This window comes from Myxine glutinosa, chromosome 8 (assembly GCF_964187855.1).
Source record: "Myxine glutinosa chromosome 8, kmMyxGlut1.1, whole genome shotgun sequence".
Taxonomy (NCBI): Eukaryota; Metazoa; Chordata; class Myxini; order Myxiniformes; family Myxinidae; genus Myxine; species Myxine glutinosa.
Genome location: NC_136268.1, coordinates 148,535,214 through 148,558,669, shown reverse-complemented (window position 1 = coordinate 148,558,669; position 23,456 = coordinate 148,535,214). Strand labels below are relative to the sequence as shown.

Genomic DNA, 23,456 nt, shown 5'->3' with positions numbered 1-23,456 from the left:
GCTAGTACAGTCGGACCCCGCTATTCACTGTGCCGCTATTCGCGGGTTCAGCATATTCGCGGGTGATAAAATGCGACCTGTTTCTCTATTCGCGGAAGTGTCCCACGAATTCGCGGAAGTGTCCCACGAATTCGCGGTTTTTTTCCTATTCGCGGCCATGTTCCGCGAATTCGCAGTTTTTCAGGGGCACAAAAAAAAAATCATGAGTCAGCCTTACATACGGTATTTATAAAAACCCATCTTTCACTAGTTATGCATAAAGCAGCTGGACATACGCAAAAAAAACATCTGCGAGCCGCGAGCATGACCTGCTCCTGCGTTTGCTGCCATGTGCTTTGCATTTTCACGACTTTTGCGGGATATCCCGTCATTCACACTGTGAACAACTTCACGTGATATTCCACCGTCCACAGGTAAACATTGCTTCGCGGGATATCCCACCAGCTGCATAACACATCATCCCTGCGAGTTACTGTACAGAATGAAAACACTCCACAGTATCTATTAGTGCAATTAGCTGTGTCCCTTTTCCCCATTGGAACAATGGCACAGCATGCATTCGTGGCTTATTGCCGACATTCGAGGGTTTTATCTTGCCATTCCCGGGACGTTCATCGACCTTCGCGCATTATCGTCGACATTCCCGGGAATTGCATCACCATTCGTGGATTTTGCCTCGCCGTTCGCGGTTTGCTCCTCTCTATTCGCGGATTTTCACGGCTCGGGAACCCATCCCCTCTTTTTTTCCATTGAAACAACGCCCAGCTATTCGTGGATTTTCCATAAACGTATCCCCCGGGAAAAGCGGGGTCCGACTGAAAATATAAATCTCCATATACAGTCACGTGAAAAAGTAAGTACACCCCATGTAAAGTTTTGACTTTTTCAACATATTTCCATATACAGCTATTTGATCTTCATTTCAACAATATTGATAGATAAAGGTGATATAACATAACAAATATCATGAACATTTACATTTTGTAGTCCATTGTATAATTTAAATAAACATAAATGCAAATTTCGCATGTGGAAAAAGTAAGTACACCCCTACATTTATCACTACTTCAAATACCTAAAATTAGAATCAGGTGCACCAGCTCAGGTGCAAATGATTAGAACATCGTTAGAGAGGATCTTGGAGGAACCTGTCTTATTTAAACCTCAGACATTTAGTTTGGTTTGCTTTTTGTTGTTGAAGTGTGCGGCGTCACCATGCCTAGATCAAAAGAGCTCTCTGAGGCCTTCGAAAGAAGGTTATAGATGCCTACGAGTCTGAGAAGGGATTTAAAAAGATCTCCAAACAATTTGAAATCAATCATTCGACTGTCCGGAAGATCATCTACAAGTGGAGAAGATTCCAACCAACTGCTAACTTGTTCAGGCCAGGCCGCCCCAGCAAGTTCAACCCGAGAGCAGACTGCAAGATGCTGAAAGAAGTCTCTAAGAACCCCAGAATGTCATCACGGGACGTCCAGGTAGCTCTTGCCACTGTTGATGTCAAAGTGCACGAGTCTACCATTAGAAAGAGGCTGCATAACTTTGATCTACATGGGAGGTGTGCCAGGAGGAAACCTTTGCTGTCCAGAAAGAACATCAGGGCAAGACTAAAGTTTGCCAATGAACACCTAGGCAAAGACCAGCATTTCTGGAACAATGTGCTCTGGACAGATGAGTCAAAGGTAGAGCTATTTGGCCACAGTACCAGAAGACATGTTTGGCGAAAACCAAAGACAGCATTTGACCACAAGAACCTGATACCATATCACAAGAACCATATCCCTGCGCATCGTAAGAGGCGACCAAGGGTTGGCATCAGGAAGGGCATCCGGCCATAAAAACATTGCCTCAAACAGGGAACCATGATTGTCATGGGGCCCGCAAGGCTAACCCCCGCTCTAGCGGGGAAAATGGCCTTAAAACGATCATTCATTCATTCATTCAACCTGATACCAACTGTAAAGCATGGTGATGGAAATATTATGGTTTGGGGCAGCTTTGCTGCATCAGGGCCTGGGCAGCTCATCATCATAGAATCCACTACAAATTCTTCATTGTATCAGAGCGTGCTTGAGGATAATGTGAGGCCATCTGTCGGAAAGTTGAAGCTCAACCGAAGGTGGACCTTGCAACATGACAATGACCCTAAACATACAAGTAAATCCACCAAGGAATGGCTGAAAAGAATGAAATGGAGGGTTCTGGAATGGCCAAGTCAAAGCCCGGATCTAAATCCCATCGAGATGTTGTGGGAGGATTTGAAACGAGCTGTGCATGCAAGAAACCCCTCAAACATTGCACAGCTGAAAGAATTCTGCATGGAGGAATGGGCAAAAATTTCTCCCAGTCGATGTCAGAGACTGGTAGACAGTTATAAGAAACGCCTACTTGAGGTTGTTTCTGCCAAAGGGGGCAATACCACCTATTAGAGCCAAGGGTGTACTTACTTTTTCCACATGCGAAATTTGCATTTATGTTTATTTAAATTACACAATGGACTACAAAATGTAAATGTTTCATGATATTTGTTATATTAGATCACCTTCATCTATCAATATTGTTGAAATTAAGATAAAATAGCTGTATGTTGAAATATGTTGAAAAAGTCAAAACTTTACATGGGGTGTACTTACTTTTTCACATGACTGTATATATACACTTTATACCCCTTCACAAAAAAATTGAAAAAAATCTAACGTGCTGGCCCAATGTCCCAATGGATAACGAATGTAAATTTATGATGTCATCGCTCACATGGACTGACAGCCAACTTTGGGAAAATGCCAGGAGCATAGAAAAGGCCCCTTTATATGGTATGTCCCATGTGGCAAACTATAGAAAAGAAGGGACATTCCACAGCTTATAGAAAATTCCAAACAATAGAAAAGAAGGGACATTCCAAAAATCTCGTGTGCCTGCTGGACTACCCTCGTGTTCTTAGGAGGAACCAAGTAATGCTCTAGAAAAGTTCACATAAAGGGGTGCCAATTTGATTCATACACCTGCATGGAGAAGTATATGTATTTTATTTGCCAGATGTAGGGCGCCCCTTTACATGAACTTTTCTAGGGCATTACTTGGTTCCTCCTAAGAACACATAGGAATTCCAGCATGCACACGAGATTTTTTTGAATGTCCCTTCTTTTCTATTGGTTGGCCTTTTCTACAAACTATGGAATGTTCCTTCTTTTCAATACTTTGCCAAATGACACATACGATATAAAGGGGCCTTTTCTATGCCCCTGGCATTTTCCCCAAGAATGTTAATATAGATATCATGCAGTAAATGATTTATGTTATTTCATGGTTACCTCCGCTTTATGGTTTATCATGTAGTCACCGATGTTTATGGGAGTGAGACATGGGTAATGACCGTAGAGCAGCAACGAAGGCTGGAAAGGGTGGAAATGCGAATGGTTCGGTGGATGTGTGGAGTATCGTTGAGAGAGAGGAAGACAAATTATGAATTGCGAAAGATGATGGGAATATTGCCTGTGATTGATGCTGTGAAGAGAAACAGGTTGAGATGGTTTGGTCATGTGTTGAGGAAGGATGAAAGTGACTGGTTGAGAAGAGTGATGGAAATGAATGTAGAAGGAAGTAGAGGACGGGGAAGACCGAGAAAGACTTGGCTAAAGATGGTCGAAGAAGAAATGCGGGCAAGGGGGTTAACAAGGGGAGATGCAGAAAATAGGGCAAAATGGAGAACATTGTCATGGGGACCACAAGGCTAACACCCACTCTTGCAGGGAAAATGGCCTTAAAATGCCTGTTGTTGTTGTTGTTGTTGTATGGTTACCTCCGCACACCAAAGGTGGATGGAGGTTGTGTTTTCACCCCTGTCTGTTTGTCTGTGTGCAGGATATATCTTCAGATGAAACTTGGTGGGCATGTTGGGAGTGTGACAAGGAAGAATCGCTTTTATTTTGGTTCAGATCCAAAATACAGATCCGGCCCATCAGTGCGATACAAAATGTAAACTAATCAGCCTGGCAGAGGTATGCGCTCTACCGAATGCCCTTCTGGTTTGCACAGTGATGACAATGAAGCATATCTAAAGAATAATCATTTTATGATCAAGTAATACCTGGTGTGTCTTGTGGTCGTCCAGCTAGTCTGCTCCCAGCAACAGGTTTGAAGATAAACTTGGCTAGCACAGGACCCATTCCAGGCATAGTCACCATTCTGGTCACCTTTCAAAAAACACCAAAATAAAAGTTAATGAAATCAAATAAAACACACTTTACATGCATTCAAACTCTGTTATATTGTTGAACAGCAACTAACTAAAACTACACAAACATGCGTAAACAACTTTTTCGGCATTATACAAAAAAAAAAACAACTTTAATCTTCTAGCGTATAAATGGCAACGAATTAAAGTGGTAAAACGTATTTAGCAATCTGTGCTACTGTCATTATCAAAACCACAAAAATAGCTTATTTGAACCCTGATGCCAAGAAACTCAGATAACCTTTTCTTCTTCTTCCTCTTCTTATTCTTCTTCTTCTTCTTCTTCTCAAACGGGCCCAATTATTCGCAACTTCTTGTGGGGTCATTCGGGGGTGCGATTCTGGGCTAAGCCTTTGACGAACTGGCTGGCCAGGCCTGATGGTCGACTTGCAGGAATTTGCAAATTGTTCAGGGTGCCGGCGATAACTTGCCGGCTCTTTGTGAAGGGCACACTCTGGGAGTTTTAAAACGTTCTCCAATGCCCCCAGTGCCGGAAGACGAGTCCTCTGGCGCGTCTTCTTTCCGATGGATGGCACACACATCCGTACATCACACCGGATGCAAAATATCAGGATGATAGTTGAAAGCTGGGTCGAGATTTAAACCCAGGTTGAACAGCTCTAATGTGCACAGCTACAGTCGTGGCCAAAAATATTGGTACTCTTGCACTTTTTTCAAATAATGCACCATTTCTTGCAGAAAATTGTTGAAATAAAAAACTCCTTTAGTATCCACATAGGTATATATTTGGTTTGCAGGGGAACAAAACAAAAAAAGCTGAAGGAACTACTAAATCTAAGCTTATTTCTCACAGAAATCCTAAAATGGCCCGGACAATATTATTGGCACCTTTTAAAAGTTGTTTGAAATACAGACTTGGCATTTAAAATGGAATATTTTTTTTTTCTTGACTTGGGTTTACTTTCTTAACTCAGTATATCAATCTGGGGAGTTTCTTTTACACTTTGGTGATTTATTTGTTAAAAGAACCATGTCACTGATTGTCTGACGCAGCAAGAAGTCAACAACAGGATTATATCACAGGTGGCGTGGCAAAATGTACGGACAGGTGCATTTGATGATTGGCTTCACAGTCGGGTATACAAGGGTTGTTGCGTTCTGTATTAGTGGAAAACAACTGCTGCACGTCTCCAAAGGTTAATGCCGCTTCCTCTGGAGATGGTCCGTCAACTCGACAATGCTGTTTGTCATGGAGTGGTGGCTTTACGAAATTCCGGCATGAAACAGCATGCTATTGCTCGGCAGTATGGCATCACTCAAGGTCAGGTGTCAAAGATCCTGAAACGAAATGCTCAGAGGGGTGTGCCTACTCCAATACCGAGGCCAGGACGTCCCCGCAGTACCACAAGGAGGGATGATCGCCAGCTGCACCGGTTAGTCTGCAATGGCCGTACCAAGTCAGCTAATCGGCTTAGGGCTGAGTACCAGCAACTGACAAATGTGCCTGTATCCAGAAGGCTAGTCAACCAACGACTGGTTCAAGCAGGCTATCGCACCAGGCGTCCCCTGAGAAAGCCACGCCTGACCAGACAACACCGCCAGCGCCGATTGCAGTGGGCCAGAGAGCACCGTCAATGGCAGCCAGGACACGGGAATCACGTAATCTTCAGTGACGAGTCTATATTTCTGGTCTATCGTCAAGATGGCCGCGTCCGAGTGCGCAGACAAGTGCATGAAGACTACAACAAAGATTGTATAGTGCCAAGAGTCCAGGCTGGAGGTGGTGGGGTGACCGTTTGGGCTGCTTTTCATGCAGGGGGCGAAACTGACCTGGTCGTTCTGAATGGAAACCTGAACCAGTTCAAGTACAGGGCCATTTTGGAAGAAACATTGCTTCCATTTGCTCGTGAAGCCTTTCGAGGAAACTTTGTCTTCCAAGATGACAATGCATGGCCTCATCATGCTCGCATGATCCAACACTTTCTTGCTGACCGTGGTGTGGAGCATACGGAATGGCCTGCCATGTCCCTGGATATGAATCCGATAGAGAACATGTGGGCAGAATTAACGCGTCAAATCGACCACTTGGACCAGTAGCCGACCTCTGTGCGTGAATTGCAGCAGGCTGTCACTGCATGGCAAGCGATTCCTGTCCAAACCTTGGCAAATCTCATGAACAGCATGCCTCAACATGTACGTGCTCTCCTGAATGCTCGTGGGGTTACACAAAGTACTGAACTGTAATTTTACTGTCCGTAATCCCAGTCAGAATTAGCTTTTGTTTTTCGTTTAAAATTTTTTGGCTAATGTGCAAAATAAAGAGATACTTCTGGAAAACGTACAGATGTTTAACACAGTACTGTCCATGAATTGAGTTCGATATCAGTTTACATCACTTTCAAGGATCAATTTATTTGTTTCGAAATGTCAAATGTGGTTTTTGTTTCTTTTAAAGGTCACAATAACAAAATCTAGAATAATTTCAACATAATTCCAATGAACTTTTGGTTCTAAGACATCTTGAAAAGTAAGTTCACCCCCACAAAAAAAATATTCCATATTAAATGCCAAGTCTGTAATTACATTTCAAGCAGGTGATTCTCCTTTACTTTGGAATTGAACTCACCTGTGGTAAGTTGAAGGTGCCTGCAATATAAGTCATTCTGCTGAGTTGTGTCACTGTGTGTACCACAATGAGCATGAAGAAAAGAAAGAAAACCAGGAAATTGTCTGAGGAGGTCAGACACAAGATTGTAGCCAAGCATGGACAATCTCAAGGCTACAAGTCCATCTCCAGAGACTTTGATGTTCCTGTATCCACCGTACGCAATGTTATCAGGAAGTTTAATGCCCATGACACTGTAGCCAACCTCCCTGGACGTGGCCGCAAGAGAAAACTTGATCGAAGATTGCAGCAAAGGATTGTTCAAATGGTGGAGAAAGCACCTCAATCAACTGCCAAACAGATTCAAGCTGACCTTCAGACACAAGGTATGACAGTTTCAACTCGCACCATCCGTCACCAACTCAATGAAAGGGCGTTCTATGGTAGGAGACCTAAGAGGACCCCACTGCTGAGAGAGAGACGTAAGAAAGCCTGACTGGAGTTTGCCAAAACACTCCTGAACAAGCCAAAATCCTTTTGGGAGAATGTCCTGGAGGAAGATGAGACCAAATTAGAGCTTTTTGGTAAAGCACATCATCTCTATGTTAACAGAAAACAAAATGAAGCCTTCAAAAGAAAAACCACCTTCCCTACAGTCAAACATGGTCTGGTTCAGTGATGTTTTGGGGTTGCTGTGCTGCGCCTCTGGCACTGGGTGCCTTGAATGTGTGCATGGCATCATGAAATCAGTAGATTACCAAGGCATTTTGGAGCACAATGTTCAACCCAGTGTCAGAAATCTAGGTCTCTGTCGAAGGTCATGGGTCTTACAGCAGGACAATGACCCCAAACACACTTCAAAAAGTACCCAGGAATGGTTCAAGATAAAACGCTGGACTGTTCTGAGGTGGCCAGCTATGAGTCCAGATCTAAATCCCATTGAACACGTGGAGCGATCTGAAAACAGCAGTTGGGAGAAGGCACCCTTCAAATCTGGGAGAACTGGAGGAGTTTGCACAAGAGTGGACCAACCTGCCAGGAGAGAGGTGCAGGAAGCTCAATCATGGCTATAGGAAGTGCATGACTGCAGTTATTTTGTCCACAGGCCGTGCTACCAAATATTAAGGCGAAGGGGGCCAATAATTTTGTTAATGCCATTTCTTTTTATTTTCTGATTTAAAAGGATATACTAAGTTCTGAATCAAAAACAAAGGTTCTGTAATATTAATAGTGAAATAAAGAATTGTGAAGACTAAATACTTCAGTCAATGTCAACTTAGTTTTAGAGAAAATTGTGAGTTATTTGAAAAAAGTGCAAGGGTGCCAATATTTTTGGCCATGACTACACATCAATTTGCTATTCTGCCACCCCTAAACAACTCAAAACCATCACTGAAAAATTAGTATAAGCAGTCAGAACAATCACACTTGTTAAACTACTAACATATATCTCTTTCCAAAATCCTACGAATTATTTGTTTCCACTTCAATAGTCTTAAATCACCATTCCTATAAACCACGACACGAGCATTTCACATGATAAAAATTCATCTTCATCACCCACTGGTGCTGCAGTAATTGGTGTTGATGAGGGAGCTGAGCCTGTGGCTCGTGATGCATCATTTGTTCCTCCGACTACCGGCACAACCCGGACGCCGTGCTGCCGGCTTACAGGTCCCGACGTGACAGTGGCCACTTTCGACAGGACACCAGTCTTGGCATCTCCACCTGCAGAAGCAGCTTTACTCGGAAACGCCATCACCATTCTCCGTTCAGCACCTTGCCCACCGACGGTCTGCACAGCAACCAACAGCGGTTGACCCTGAGACTCAGAAAATGAGGCAGAACTTTCAGGGACCCCTTCGGATGGCTTCCGTGGCCCTGGCATGGTGAGGAATACAGGCGGTTGTGGCCCCTCCTTCCTCGTGTCCACAATACCTGCACCGAGTGTCTCAAAACTTTTCGCTGGTAACGTCACCAAAGCATTCTCTCCAGAAGAGAAGGATGGCATCAGAATGCATTGTTGTTGTTGTTGTTGCTGGCAAGTTGGTAGTGAGAGCAACCCTCCTTGGATTGTCAGATCTACAGAGGCAAGACCCTGTGGGAAAGTTTGTGCTGCCTCGCTCTTCAGACCTCCCACAAGCTCAGGGCCATTGACACAAGGCATATCATGCTGGCCTTCTTCTCCATCCTTCTCTTTCTCCATTTGGTCTGCTCTCTAAGCATGCAAGAGAGTTAACAGTCAATTAGAGCTTTCAAATCTCCCTGAATCACAATCATCATCATCATAATCATCAACAGTAAATTAGAGCTTTCAGATCTGTCGACATCATCTTACTATAATTCATCACTTGTTCGTCCGTCCGTCTGTCTGTCTGTCTGTCCGTTCGAAGGTACCACAAAAACTGCTGAACAAATCGCAACGATATTTTGGGTGGGTAATCCTGGGATCTCCAGGAGTAAAATAGGCCATTTCGTTTTTCCAATTTCAGCTTTGGTCTCCAGCATTCTCAGGTTTGGACTCCCGCATAACATTCGCGTTCGCATAACGTTCATTGTGACGATGTTTTCATTGTAACGATGTTGCGACGATGTATGTGTTCACGATAGTGTTTGACGTGAAGGTGTGAACGTAATTTCGTAATGTTTTTCGTTTCGTAATCCTTTAATGAACGTTTAATGTTTAATGAACGTTTAATGAGCGTAAGAATGAGCGTCATGAAATATAAATCGTTTAAGTGACAATGTATTCATTGTGAAAACGTGCGGATCCGAACGCATTGTGAAAACGTGCGTCCTATAGAAACGTGCGGATCCGAAGTAACACTGCAGCGTGTGCAAAGCGACTGAGAAACATGTTTAGCGGCCGCTTCTGTGTTAGATTCGGCGCGCACTCTTCACACATAAACGTGCGACTGAGAAAGACGTGTAGCGGCCGCTTCCGTTTTGCAGATTTCAATCCTTTTAACTGGGAACCATGTACTGTTTAGATTTTGATGATTTGCGTGTGATATGATTCAACGGATGTTTACACGAATTGTTTAAAATAAAAAAGCCTTCAATTTCTGATATTTTACCTTTTCATTTGGGCCTCCCAATTGAAGCGCCACCCGTAGGGCGGGTACCGTTGCTAGTCATAATAATCCACAGTGAATTAAAGATTTCAGATCTGCCTCAAACATCAGCAACAGTGAATTAGAGCTTTCAGATCTGCCTGAATCATCATAATCATAATAAACAGTGAATTAGAGCTTTCAGATCTGTGTCAATCATCATCAACAGTGAATTCGAGCTTTCAAATCTGCCTGCATAATCATCATCAACAGCGAATTAGAACTTTCAAATCTGTGCACATCATCATAATCATCAACAGTGAATTAGAGCTTTCAGATCTGCCTCAATCATCATTATCGTAAGAGTGAATTGGAGCTTTCTAATCTGCCTACATAATCATAATCATAATCAACAGTGAATTAGAGCTTTCAGATCTGCCTCAATCATCATTATCGTAAGAGTGAATTGGAGCTTTCTAATCTGCCTACATAATCATAATCATAATCAACAGTGAATTAGAGCTTTTAGATCTGCCTCAATCATCTTCAAAAGTGATTTAGAGCTTTCAAATCTGCCTGCATAATCATAATCAACAGTGAATTAGAGCTTTCAGATCTGTAGACATCATAATCATCAACAGTGAATTAAAGCTTTCAGATCTGCCTCAATCATCATCAACAGTGAATTAGAGCTTTCAAATCTGCCTGCATAATCATAAGCAACAGTGAATTAGAGCTTTCAGATCTGCTGACATCATCATAATCATCAACAATGAAATAGAGGTTTCAGATCTGCGTCAATCATCATTATCATAAGAGTGAATTGGAGCTTTCTAATCTGCCTACATAATCATAATCAACACTGAATTAGAGCTTTCATATCTGCCTGAATCATCATCAACAGTGAATTAGAACTTTCAAATCTGCCTGCTTCATCATCATCGTTAACAATGAATTAGAGCTTTCAGATCTGCCTCAATCGTCATAATCAAAAGTGAATTAGAGCTTTCAGATCTGCCTCAATCATCATAATCAACAGTGAATTAGAGCTCTCAGATCTGCCTGAATAATCATCATAATCAACAGTGAATTAGAGCTTTCAGATCTGCCTGCATCATCATAATCAACAGTGAATTAGTGCTTTCAAATCTGCCTGCTTCATCATCATCATTAACAATGAATTAGAGCTTTCAGATCTGCCTCAATCGTCATAATCAACAGTGAATTAGAGCTTTCAGATCTGTCTGAATAATCATCAAAATCAACAGTGAATTACAGCTTTCAGATCTGCTTGCATCATCATAATCAACAGTGAATGAATTCGTGCTTTCAGATCTGCCTGAATAATCATCATAATCAACAGTAAATTAGAGCTTTCAGATCTGCCTGAATCATCATCATCATCATCATCATTAACAGTGAATAGGAGCTATCAAATCTGCCTGAATCATCATAATCATGAACAGTGAATTAGATCTTTCAGATCTGCCCCAATCATCATAATCATTAACAGTGAATTAGAGCCTTCAGATCTGCCTGAATCATCATCATCATCAACAGTGAATAGGAGCTTTCAAATCTGTCTGAATCATCATCATTAACAGTGAATTAGACCTTTCATATCTGCCGCAATCATCATTAACAGTGAATTAGAGCTTTCAGATCTGCCTCAATAATCATTAACAGTGAATTAGAGCTTTCAGATCTGCCTGAATCATCATAATCATTAACAGTGAATTAGAGCTTTCAGATCTGCCCGAATCATCAATCATCATTGGCCCAAAAACGCTCACCAAGTCCACCCATAACTTTGCCCTCAACATCGACGGTATCCCAGTATCCACCTCCCCTCACATCCGGAATCTTGGCATCATCTTTGACCAAACCCTCTCCTTCGACAAATACACTAAACAGATCACAAAGACAGCCTTCTTTCACCTGAAAAACATCGCCCGTCTCCGTCCATCCCTCTCCTCCGTGGCTGCAGAAACCCTCATCCACGCCTTCATCACTTCCCGTCTGGACTACTGCAATAGCCTCCTTTATGGTTCACCCTCAACAATCACCAATAAACTCCAATACATTCAGAACTCCGCTGCCCGTCTACTCACCCATTCCCGGACCCGTGACCACATCACCCCCGTCCTTTACAAGCTTCACTGGCTCCCCATCTCCCAGAGAATCCAGTACAAAATCCTCCTCTTGACCTACAAAGCCCTCCATAACCTGGCCCCATCCTACCTGGCTGACCTCCTCTCCAGACACACTCCCACCCGCAACCTCCGCTCTGCTGGTACCAACCTCCTGACCCCCCCCCCCCCCCCCATCCGGACCAAATTTAGATCCTGGGGGGACAGGGCCTTCTCCATCGCTGCTCCCACCCTCTGGAACTCGCTACCTCACACCATCAGAGACTCCTCCTCACTCACCACATTCAAAACATCACTCAAGACCCACCTGTTCAACACTGCATTCAACATTTAACCCACAGCATCTAACCCCTGACTATCTCCTCTCCTTCTCCCTCCTTTGTGCTTTGAATATTTCCCTATTGATTCTTCTTTTTTTGCAATTGTTTTTATGTTTTGCTATGCATTATGTTTTGCACTCTGTCAAAGCGTCTTTGGGCTTCCTGAAAAGCGGTATATAAAATAAATGCATTATTATTATTATTATTATCATCATCATTAACAGTGAATTAGAGCTTTCAGATCTGCCTGAATCTTCATAATCATTAACAGTGAATTTGAGCTTTCAGATCTGCCTGAATCATCATCATCATGAACAGTGAATCGGAGCTTTCAAATCTGCCTGAAACATCATCATTAACAGTGAATTAGAGCTTTCAAATCTGCCTCAATCATCATCATTAACATGGAATTAGAGCTTTCAGATCTGCCTCAATCATCATTAACAGTGAATTAGAGCTTTCAGATCTGCCTCAATCATCATCATTAACAGTGAATGAGAGCTTTCAGATCTGCCTCAATCATCATCATTCACAATGAATTAAAGCTTTCAGATCTGCCTGAATCATCATAATAATTAACAGTGAATTCGAGTTTTCAGATCTGCCTCAATCATCATAATCATTAACAGTGAATTAGAGCTTTCAGATCTTCCTCAATCATCATAATCATTAAGTGAATTAGAGCTTTCAGATCTGCCTCAATCATCATAATCATTAACAGTGAAATTAAAGCTTTCAGATCTGCCTGAATCATCTTTTTTTTTCTTTCTTTTTTTTTGTATACTGAATCGAGGCTCGTGAAAGAGCTAACATTAACTTCACAAACAAATCGACCAGACAAACAAAATACACAAAAAGAGGGAGCGGAAGACAAGATGGGGAGAAAAGGGGAAGCACACACACACAACATCCGAGAGCAGGGAGATGTGTGGAAGGGAGAGGGCCCGGGGGGAGGAGGCATGGGAAGGGGGGGGGGGAGGGAGAAGTATAAAGCACAAGGACACCAAGGACTTCCAGGACAAAAGTTGGTATTTCAAAAAGTGGAATTGGGGTGAAATTAGCGGGGGTAGAAAAGATCAAGGTTTTGGATGGGGGAAGATAAGAGATGGTGGTGAACAGCTGTTTTAAAGACTTGGAGGGTGGAGTGGGATTGAAGAGAGTGAGGGAGTTTGTTCCAGAGGCGGGAGAAAAGAGGAATGAAGGAGTGAAGGTGAGCAGAGAGTCTTGATTTTGGCAGTTTAACCAAAAGAGGGTTGCAGGCAGATCTTGTGCGACCTGAAGGAATATTTGCGGGACAGAGCCCAGAGAGAGCTGGGGGGGCAAGGCCAGAGAGGAGTCGGTAGAAGACGGAAAGACCACCAACCTGCCTGCGGTGAGTGAGTGAGAGGCCCTTGGAGTTAGCTTCATCGCGGGAGATTCCAATGATTCTGAATGCTTTGGTTTCAACAGCGTGAAGGCGAGCTAGGTGTGAGGCAGGAGCACCAGCCCAGAGGGGAGAGCAGTATTCCATTGAGCTGCGGATGAAAGCCTTGTATGTGGTGAGGAGCTCAGGTGTGCCAAGGAAGGACTTCGCACGACGGAGGATGCCCAGTCGGCGTCTGGCTTTGGAGGCCAGATTTGAAATGTGGTTTTTCCAGGAAAGATCATGGCAGATAGTGAGACCCAAAAGCTTGAGTGACAGAACTTCTTGGAGAGGATTATTCAGCAAGTGGATGGGAGGGTTGTCCAGTCGGTCTTTTCGGAGAGACATCGTAAGAGTGTGAGATTTGTCAGGATTGAAAGACATGTTCCACTTGTTTGCCCAGTCTGTGATTTTGTCAAGGTCTGCAGAGAGTGAGGAGGCTGCAGACTGCCGATCTGAGGGATGAAGAATGGAGCGACAGAGAGTAGAATCATTAACAGTGAATAGGAGCTTTCAAATCTGCCTCAATCATCATCATTAACAGTGAATTAGAGCTTTCAGATCTGCCTGAATCATCATTATCATTAACAGTGAATTAAAGCTTTCAGATCTGCCTGAATCATCATAATCATTAACAGTGAATAGGAGCTTTCAGATCTGCCTCAATCATCATCATTAACAGTGAATTAGAGCTTTCAGATCTGCCTCAATCATCATCATTAACAGTGAATTGGAGCTTTCAGATCTGCCTCAATCATCATCATTAACAGTGAATTAGAGCTTTCAGATCTGCCTCAATCATCATCATTAACAGTGAATTAGAGCTTTCAGATCTGCCTCAATCATCATCATTAACAGTGAATTAGAGCTTTCAGATCTGCCTCAATCATCATCATTAACAGTGTATTAGAGCTTTCAGATCTGCCTCAATCATCATAATCATTAACAGTGAATTAGAGCTTTCAGATCTGCCTCAATCATCATCATTAACAGTGTGTTAGAGCTTTCAGATCTGCCTCAATCATCATAATCATTAACAGTGAATGAGAGCTTTCAGATCTACCTCAATCATCATAATCATTAACAGTGTATTAGCGCTTTCAGATCTGCCTCAATCATCATAATCATTAACAGTGAATTAGAGCTTTCAGATCTGCCTCAATCATCATAATCATGAACAGTAAATTAGAGCTTTCAGATCTGCCTCAATCATCATCATTAACAGTGTATCAGAGCTTTCAGATCTGCCTCAATCATCATCATTAACAGTGAATTAGAGCTTTCAGATCTGCCTCAATCATAATCATTAACAGTGAATTAGAGCTTTCAGATCTGCCTCAATCATCATAATCATTAACAGTGAATTAGAGCTTTCAGATCTGCCTGCATCATCATCATTAACAGTGAATTAGAGCTTTCAGATCTGCCTGCATCATCATCATTAACAGTGAATTAGAGCTTTCAGATCTGCCTGAATCATCATAATCATTAACAGTGAATTAGAGCTTTCAGATCTGCCTCAATCATCATTAACAGTGAATTAGAGCTTTCAGATCTGCCTCAATCATCATCATTAACAGTGAATTAGAGCTTCCAGATCTGTCTGCATCATCATCATTAACAGTGAATTAGAGCTTTCAGATCTGCCTGCATCATCATCATTAACAGTGAATTAGAGCTTTCAGATCTGCCTGCATCATCATCATTAACAGTGAATTAGAGCTTTCAGATCTGCCTCAATCATCATCATTAACAGTGTACTAGAGCTTTCAGATCTGCCTGAATCATCATCATTAACAGTGAATTAGAGCTTCCAGATCTGCCTGCATCATCATCAACAACAACAGTGAATTAGAGCTTTCAGATCTGCCTGCATCATCATCATTAACAGTGAATTAGAGCTTTCAAATCTGCCTGAATCATCATTATCATTAACAGTGAATTAGAGCTTCCAGATCTACCTCAATCATCATCATTAACAGTGAATTAGAGCTTTCAGATCTGCCTCAATCATCTAATCATTAACAGTGAATTCGAGCTTTCAGATCTGCCTCAATCATCATCATTAACAGTGTATTAGAGCTTTCAGATCTGCCTCAATCATCATCATTAAGAGTGAATTAGAGCTTCCAGATCTGGGTCAATCATCATCATTAACAGTGAATTAGAGTTTTCAGATCTACCTCAATCATCATAATCATTAACAGTGAATTAGAGCTTTCAGATGTGCATGCATCATCATCATTAACAGTGAATTCGAGCTTTCAGATCTGCCTCAATCATCATCATTAACAGTGAATTAGAGCTTCCAGATCTGCGTCAATCATCATCATTAACAGTGAATTAGAGTTTTCAGATCTACCTCAATCATCATAATCATTAACAGTGAATTAGAGCTTTCAGATGTGCATGCATCATCATCATTAACAGTGAATTCGAGCTTTCAGATCTGCCTGAATCATCATAATCATTAACAGTGAATTAGAGCTTCCAGATCTACCTCAATCATAATCATTAACAGTGAATTAGAGCTTCCAGATCTACCTCAATCATAATCATTAACAGTGAATTAGAGCTTTCAGATCTACCTCAATCATCATCATTAACAGTGAATTAGAGCTTTCAGATCTGCCTCAATCATCATAATCATTAACAGTGTATTAGAGTTTTCAGATCTGCCTCAAGCATCAAAATCATTAACAGTGAATTAGAGCTTTCAGATCTGCCTCAATCATCATCATTAACAGTGAATTAGAGCTTTCAGATCTGCCTGCATCATCATCATTAACAGTGAATTAGAGCTTTCAGATCTGCCTCAATCATCATCATTAACAGTGAATTGGAGCTTTCAGATCGACCTCAATCATCATCATCATTAACAGTGTATCAGAGCTTTCAGATCTGCCTCAATCATCATCATTAACAGTGTATTGGAGCTTTCAGATCTGCCTCAATCATCATCATTAACAGTGAATTGGAGCTTTCAGATCTGCCTCAATCATCATCATTAACAGTGAATTAGAGCTTTCAGATCTGCCGCAATCATCATAAACAGTGAATTAGAGCTTCAGATCTGCCTCAATCATCATCATTAACAGTGAATTAGACTTTTCAGATCTGCCTCAATCATCATAATCATTAACAGTGAATTAGAGCTTTCAGATCTGCCTGCATCATCATCATTAACAGTGAATTAGAGCTTTCAGATCTGCCTGCATCATCATCATCATTAACAGTGAATTCGAGCTTTCAGATCTGCCTGAATCATCATAATCATCAACAGTGAATTAGAGCTTTCAGATCTGCCTCAATCATCTAATCATTAACAGTGAATTAGAGCTTTCAGATCTGCCTGAATCATCATAATCATTAACAGTGAATTAGAGCTTCCAGATCTACCTCAATCATCATCATTAACAGTGAATTAGAGCTTTCAGATCTGCCTCAATCATCATCATTAACAGTGAATTAAAGCTTTCAGATCTACCTCAATCATCATTAACAGTGAATTAGAGCTTTCAGATCTGCCTCAATCATCATTAACAGTGAATTAGAGCTTTCAGATCTGCCTCAATCATCATAATCATTAACAGTGAATTAAAGCTTTCAGATCTGCCTGCATCATCATCATCAACAGTGAATTCGAGCTTTCAGATCGACCTCAATCATCATAATCATTAACAGTGAATTAGAGCTTTCAGATCTGCCTCAATCATCATCATTAACAGTGAATTGGAGCTTTCAGATCTGCCACAATCATCATCATTAACAGTGAATTGGAGCTTTCAGATCTGCCTCAATCATCATCATTAACAGTGAATTAGAGCTTTCAGATCTGCATGCATCATCATCATTAACAGTGAATTAAAGCTTTCAGATCTGCCTGCATCATCATTAAGTGAATTAAAGCTTTCAGATCTGCCTGCATCATCATCATTAGGTGAATTAAAGCTTTCAGATCTCCCTCAATCATCATTAACAGTGAATTAGAGTTTTCAGATCTGCCACAATCATCATCATTAACAGTGAATTAGAGCTTTCAGATCTGCCTGCATCATCATCATTAACAGTGAATTGGAGCTTTCAGATCTGCCTGCATCATCATCATTAATAGTGAATTAAAGCTTTTAGATCTGCCTGCATCATCATTAAGTGAATTAAAGCTTTCAGATCTGCCTGCATCATAATCAACAGTGAATTAGAGCTTTCAGATCGACCTCAATCATCATAATCATTAACAGTGAATTAGAGCTTTCAGATCTGCCTGCATCATCATTAACAGTGAATTAGAGCTTTCAGATCTGCCTGCATCATCATCATCATTAACAGTGAATTAGAGCTTTCAGATCTGCCTCAATCATCATTAACAGTGAATTAGAGTTTTCAGATCTGCCTCAATCATCATAATCATTAACAGTGAATTAGAGCTTCCAGATCTGCCTCAATCATCATAATCATTTACAGTGAATTAGAGCTTTCATATCTGCCTCAATCATCATAATCATTAACAGTGAATTAGAGCTTTCAGATCTGCCTCAATAATCATAATCATTAACAGTGAATTAAAGCTTTCAGATCTGCCTGCATCATCATCATTAACAGTGAATTGGAGCTTTCAGATCTGCCTCAATCATCATCATTAACAGTGAATTAAAGCTTTCAGATCTGCCTCAATCATCATTAACAGTGAATTAAAGCTTTCAGATCTGCCACAATCATCATCATTAACAGTGAATTAGAGCTTTCAGATCTGCCTCAATCATCATTAACAGTGAACTAGAGCTTTCAGATCTGCCACAATCATCATTAACAGTGAATTAGAGCTTTCAGATCTACCTCAATCATCATCATTAACAGTGAATTAGAGCTTTCAGATCTGCCACAATCATCATCATTAACAGTGAATTAGAGCTTTCAGATCTGCCACAATCATCATCATTAACAGTGAATTGGAGCTTTCAGATCTGCCACAATCATAATCATTAACAGTGAATTAGAGCTTTCAGATCTGTCTCAATCATCATCATTAACAGTGAATTAGAGCTTTCAGATCTGCCTCAATCATCATCATTAACAGTGAATTAGAGCTTTCAGATCTGCCACAATCATCATCATTAACAGTGAATTGGAGCTTTCAGATCTGCCACAATCATAATCATTAACAGTGAATTAGAGCTTTCAGATCTGCCTCAATCATCATCATTAACAGTGAATTAGAGCTTTCAGATCTGCCTCAATCATCATCATTAACAGTGAATTAGAGCTTTCAGATCTACCTCAATCATTATCATTAACAGTGAATTGGAGCTTTCAGATCTGCCTCAATCATCATCATTAACAGTGAATTAGAGCTTTCAGATCTGCCTCAATCATCATAATCATTAACAGTGAATTAGAGCTTTCAGATCTGCCTGAATCATCATAATCATTAACAGTGAATTAGAGCTTTCAGATCTGCCACAATCATCATCATTAACAGTGAATTAGAGCTTTCAGATCTGCCTCAATCATCATTAACAGTGAATTAGAGCTTTCAGATCTGCCTCAATCATCATCATTAACAGTGAATTAGAGCTTTCAGATCTGCCTCAATCATCATCATTAACAGTGAATTAGAGCTTTCAGATCTACCTCAATCATCATCATTAACAGTGAATTAGAGCTTTCAGATATACCTCAATCATTATCATTAACAGTGAATTGGAGCTTTCAGATCTGCCTCAATCATCATCATTAACAGTGAATTAGAGCTTTCAGATCTGCCTCAATCATCATAATCATTAACAGTGAATTAGAGCTTTCAGATCTGCCTGAATCATCATAATCATTAACAGTGAATTAGAGCTTTCAGATCTACCTCAATCATTATCATTAACAGTGAATTGGAGCTTTCAGATCTGCCTCAATCATCATCATTAACAGTGAATTAGAGCTTTCAGATCTGCCTCAATCATCATAATCATTAACAGTGAATTGGAGCTTTCAGATCTGCCTCAATCATCATCATTAACAGTGAATTAGAGCTTTCAGATCTGCCTCAATCATCATAATCATTAACAGTGAATTGGAGCTTTCAGATCTGCCACAATCATCATCATTAACAGTGAATTAGAGCTTTCAGATCTGCCTCAATCATCATCATTAACAGTGAATTAGAGCTTTCAGATCTACCTCAATCATCATCATTAACAGTGAATTAGAGCTTTCAGATCTACCTCAATCATTATCATTAACAGTGAATTGGAGCTTTCAGATCTGCCTCAATCATCATCATTAACAGTGAATTGGAGCTTTCAGATCTGCCTGCATCATCATCATTAACAGTGAATTAAAGCTTTCAGATCTGCCTCAATCATCATTAACAGTGAATTAGAGCTTTCAGATCTGCCTCAATCATCATAATCATTAACAGTGAATTAGAGCTTTCAGATCTGCCTGCATCATCATCATTAACAGTGAATTAAAGCTTTCAGATCTGCCTCAATCATCATTAACAGTGAATTAGAGCTTTCAGATCTGCCTGCATCATCATCATCATCATCCCACTTTGCAGACATCTCTGCTTGGAGCAAACCTGCACCAACCAGGCTCTACCTGCATTTGAGAACAAGTATGTAATGAATAGCAATAGACAACAAGTAGTGTACAGTGTACAGTACACGCAAAACTCGACTTTATTTAATATGTGGAACTAATGTAATGGTTCCGATTGGTGTCAAATCACGTGACCGGGACACCTTTGCACGGTCACCAATCCCCACCTGCCTTTCGGCATCAAAAGTCAGATGTCCCATTCCATGAGTCGCACCCTTTCCTTCCCCAAACTGCCATCTCCGCACGTACTCAGCTCATCCTAAATATAGTCGGGATATGTGCGTCTACTGTCTGTCCAAAATGACCGGCTGTCACTTCAACATCCCTCCACGACCGTCACCCCCTTTGGAGTTCAGGTTCGGGGTCAAATCGCTCATTTCCCCGGGAAGTGCCGCTGCGGACACTCTGCGATCCTCCCTCGCTGGCGTTGCGTCTAAATGTCGTCCGAGCGCAATCTCTCGCCAGTCTTGTCGATGTCGTCCCCGATACGTCCGTCCATCCCTCCCCCTCTTCCCCCCGGGCCTGTTTTCCCCACTAATCATCTCCCCTCGTACCACAGGACGCCTCTCTTGAGCCTCCAATCGAGCCGTCCCTCCAGCGCTGCGGAACGGGCCTCCAGTACCCGCCTAGAGGCGCGGCGGGGCTTGATCAGATGTACGTTGTTCAAAATCGCCCGCCGCTCGCCTCCTCCGCCTGTCGGCCGTACTTCCCGCGCCGCCATTCCGGGCTGGGACGTGTCATCGCCTGACGTCACCCAAACACCACAATTACCACGTTCGACAATCCTCGACACAACGTTTTGTGAGGGGAACATAAAACGCGCCACGGAGCGTTCGTCAAAATGAAAGTTTGGGTTTGCGCCAAAATTTCGACCGCATCGGTAAACGGGACTCGAAACATTCACCGCCCGGAACTCGACATTCGGTCCGGAGCGTTGGCGGTGTCGTCGTCGTGGTGGTGGCGGTGACGAGGTGAAGACGATTGGTGGGCACGAACTTGGCCAGGGTACCGTCGCACTTTGTCTTTCGCTTTACGAAAGGTGCTGCGGCCTCTTGACCGACGCTTGCATGACGTCGACCAACGTGAGGGAGCTCACTGCTCAGTCAGCGTCGCGTCCCTCCGAGGGAGGGCGTACTCATTGACGTGATATGCATGTTTGTGAGGGAAGTACCACGGTGATCGGAACAACACTGGCCTGCCAAGCGAAACTCGACCCATAAACGTCTTCCGAGTGAACTAATCGACGGGACCTCCGGTCTTGGATGAGCGACCGATGGTACGACCGAGCCAATTCAATTGACCTTGCCATGTTGGACTGGCCCATCGAGGTCGTGCTCGCATGATCAGTACCCGGTGTTGACTGTTTGAAGATGATTTGAAGTTCCAACTAAACGATCACAAACAACGATCACACCACTAAACGAAACACAGTAACCGTACAAGGTAACACTCTGAATTACTGAACACTGTAACCGTTCAAGGTAACACTCAATTACTGAAACGCCACGAAACCAAACACTGTAACTGTACAAGTTAACACTCTCAATTACTGAACCACCACGAGACTAAACACGGTAACTGTACAAGATAACACACTCAATTACTGAACCACCACGAGACTAAACACTGTAACCGTACAAGATAACACTCTCAATTACTGAACCACCACGAGACTAAACACTGCAACCGTACAAGATAACACTCTCAATTACTGAAACACCACTGGACTAAACACGGTAACCGTCCAAGATAACACTCTCAATTACTGAGCCACCACGAGACTAAACACGGTAACTGTACAAGTTTAACACTCAATTACTGAACCACTAGACTAAACACGGTAACCGTACAAGTTAACACTCTCAATTACTGAAACACCACTGGACTAAACACGGTAACCGTACAAGTTAACACTCTCAATTACTGAAACACCACGAAACTAAACACGGTAACCGTACAAGTTAACACTCTCAATTACTGAAACGCCACGAAAGCAAACACTAACCGTACAAGATAACACTCTCAATTACTGAAACACCACTAAACTAAACACAGTAACCGCACAAGATAACATTCTCAATAACTGAAACGCCACTAAACCAAACATTGCAACCGTACAAATTAACACTCTCAATTACTGAACCACCATGAGACTACACATGGTAACTGTACAAGTTAACACTCAATTACTGAAACACCACTAAACTAAACACAGTAACCATACAAGGTAACTCTCAATTACAGAACCACCACTAAACTAAACAGTAACCGTACAAATTAACACTCTCAATTACTGAACCACCACTAGACTAAACACGGTAACTGCACAAGTTAACACTCAATTACTGAAACACCACTAAACTAAACACAGTAACCATACAAGGTAACACTCAATTACTGAACTAAACACATCAACCGTACAAGATAACACTCTCAATTACTGAACCGCCACTGAACTAAACACGTTAACTGCACAAGTTAACACTCTCAATTACTGAAACACCACTAAACTAAACACAGAAACCATACAAGATAACTCTCTCAATTGCTGAACCACCACTGAACTAAACACATTAACCGTACAAGTTAACACTCTCAATTACTGAAACGCCACTAAACGAAACACTGTAACCGTACAAGATAACACTCTCACTTACTGAAACACCATTAAACTAAACACAGTAACCGTACAAGTTAACACTCTCAATTACTGAAACACCATTAAACTAAACACAGTAACCGTACAAGTTAACACTCTCAATTACTGAACCACCACTAAACTAAACACAGCAACCATACAAGTTAACACTCTCAATTACTGAAACACCATTAAACTAAACACAGTAACCGTACAAGTTAACACTCTCAATTACTGAACCACCACTAAACTAAACACATTAACCGTACAAGTTAACACTCAATTACTGAACCACCACTAAACTAAACACAGTAACCATCCAAGTTAACACTCTCAATGACTGAACAACCACTAAACCAAAGACTGTAAACATACCAGTTAACACTCTCAATCACTGAACCACCACTAAACCAAACACTGTAACCATACAAGATAACACTCTCAATTACTGAAACACCACTAAACTAAACACAGTAACCGTACAAGTTAACACTCTCAA

General features: G+C 41.7%; 1 protein-coding gene across 7 annotated transcripts in view; it reads right to left on the bottom strand.

The window, feature by feature from the left end:
• The window catches only part of LIN54 (lin-54 DREAM MuvB core complex component), a 177,789-nt gene extending 156,111 nt beyond the window's left edge, over positions 1-21,678 (bottom strand). For 6 of the 7 annotated variants that reach the window (XM_078783826.1, XM_078783828.1, XM_078783825.1 and 3 more), the window contains exons 1-3: positions 20,874-21,678; positions 8,365-9,018; positions 4,088-4,193 (exon numbers count right to left, since the gene is read on the bottom strand). In XM_078783826.1, the coding sequence (XP_078639952.1) occupies positions 4,088-4,193; positions 8,365-9,006 (748 nt within the window). In that variant the 5' untranslated portion in view covers positions 9,007-9,018; positions 20,874-21,678. The remainder of the gene's footprint in view (positions 1-4,087; positions 4,194-8,364; positions 9,019-20,873) is intronic. The other variant, XM_078783831.1, reaches the window with a different exon arrangement.
• Positions 21,679-23,456: the final 1,778 nt, after the last annotated feature.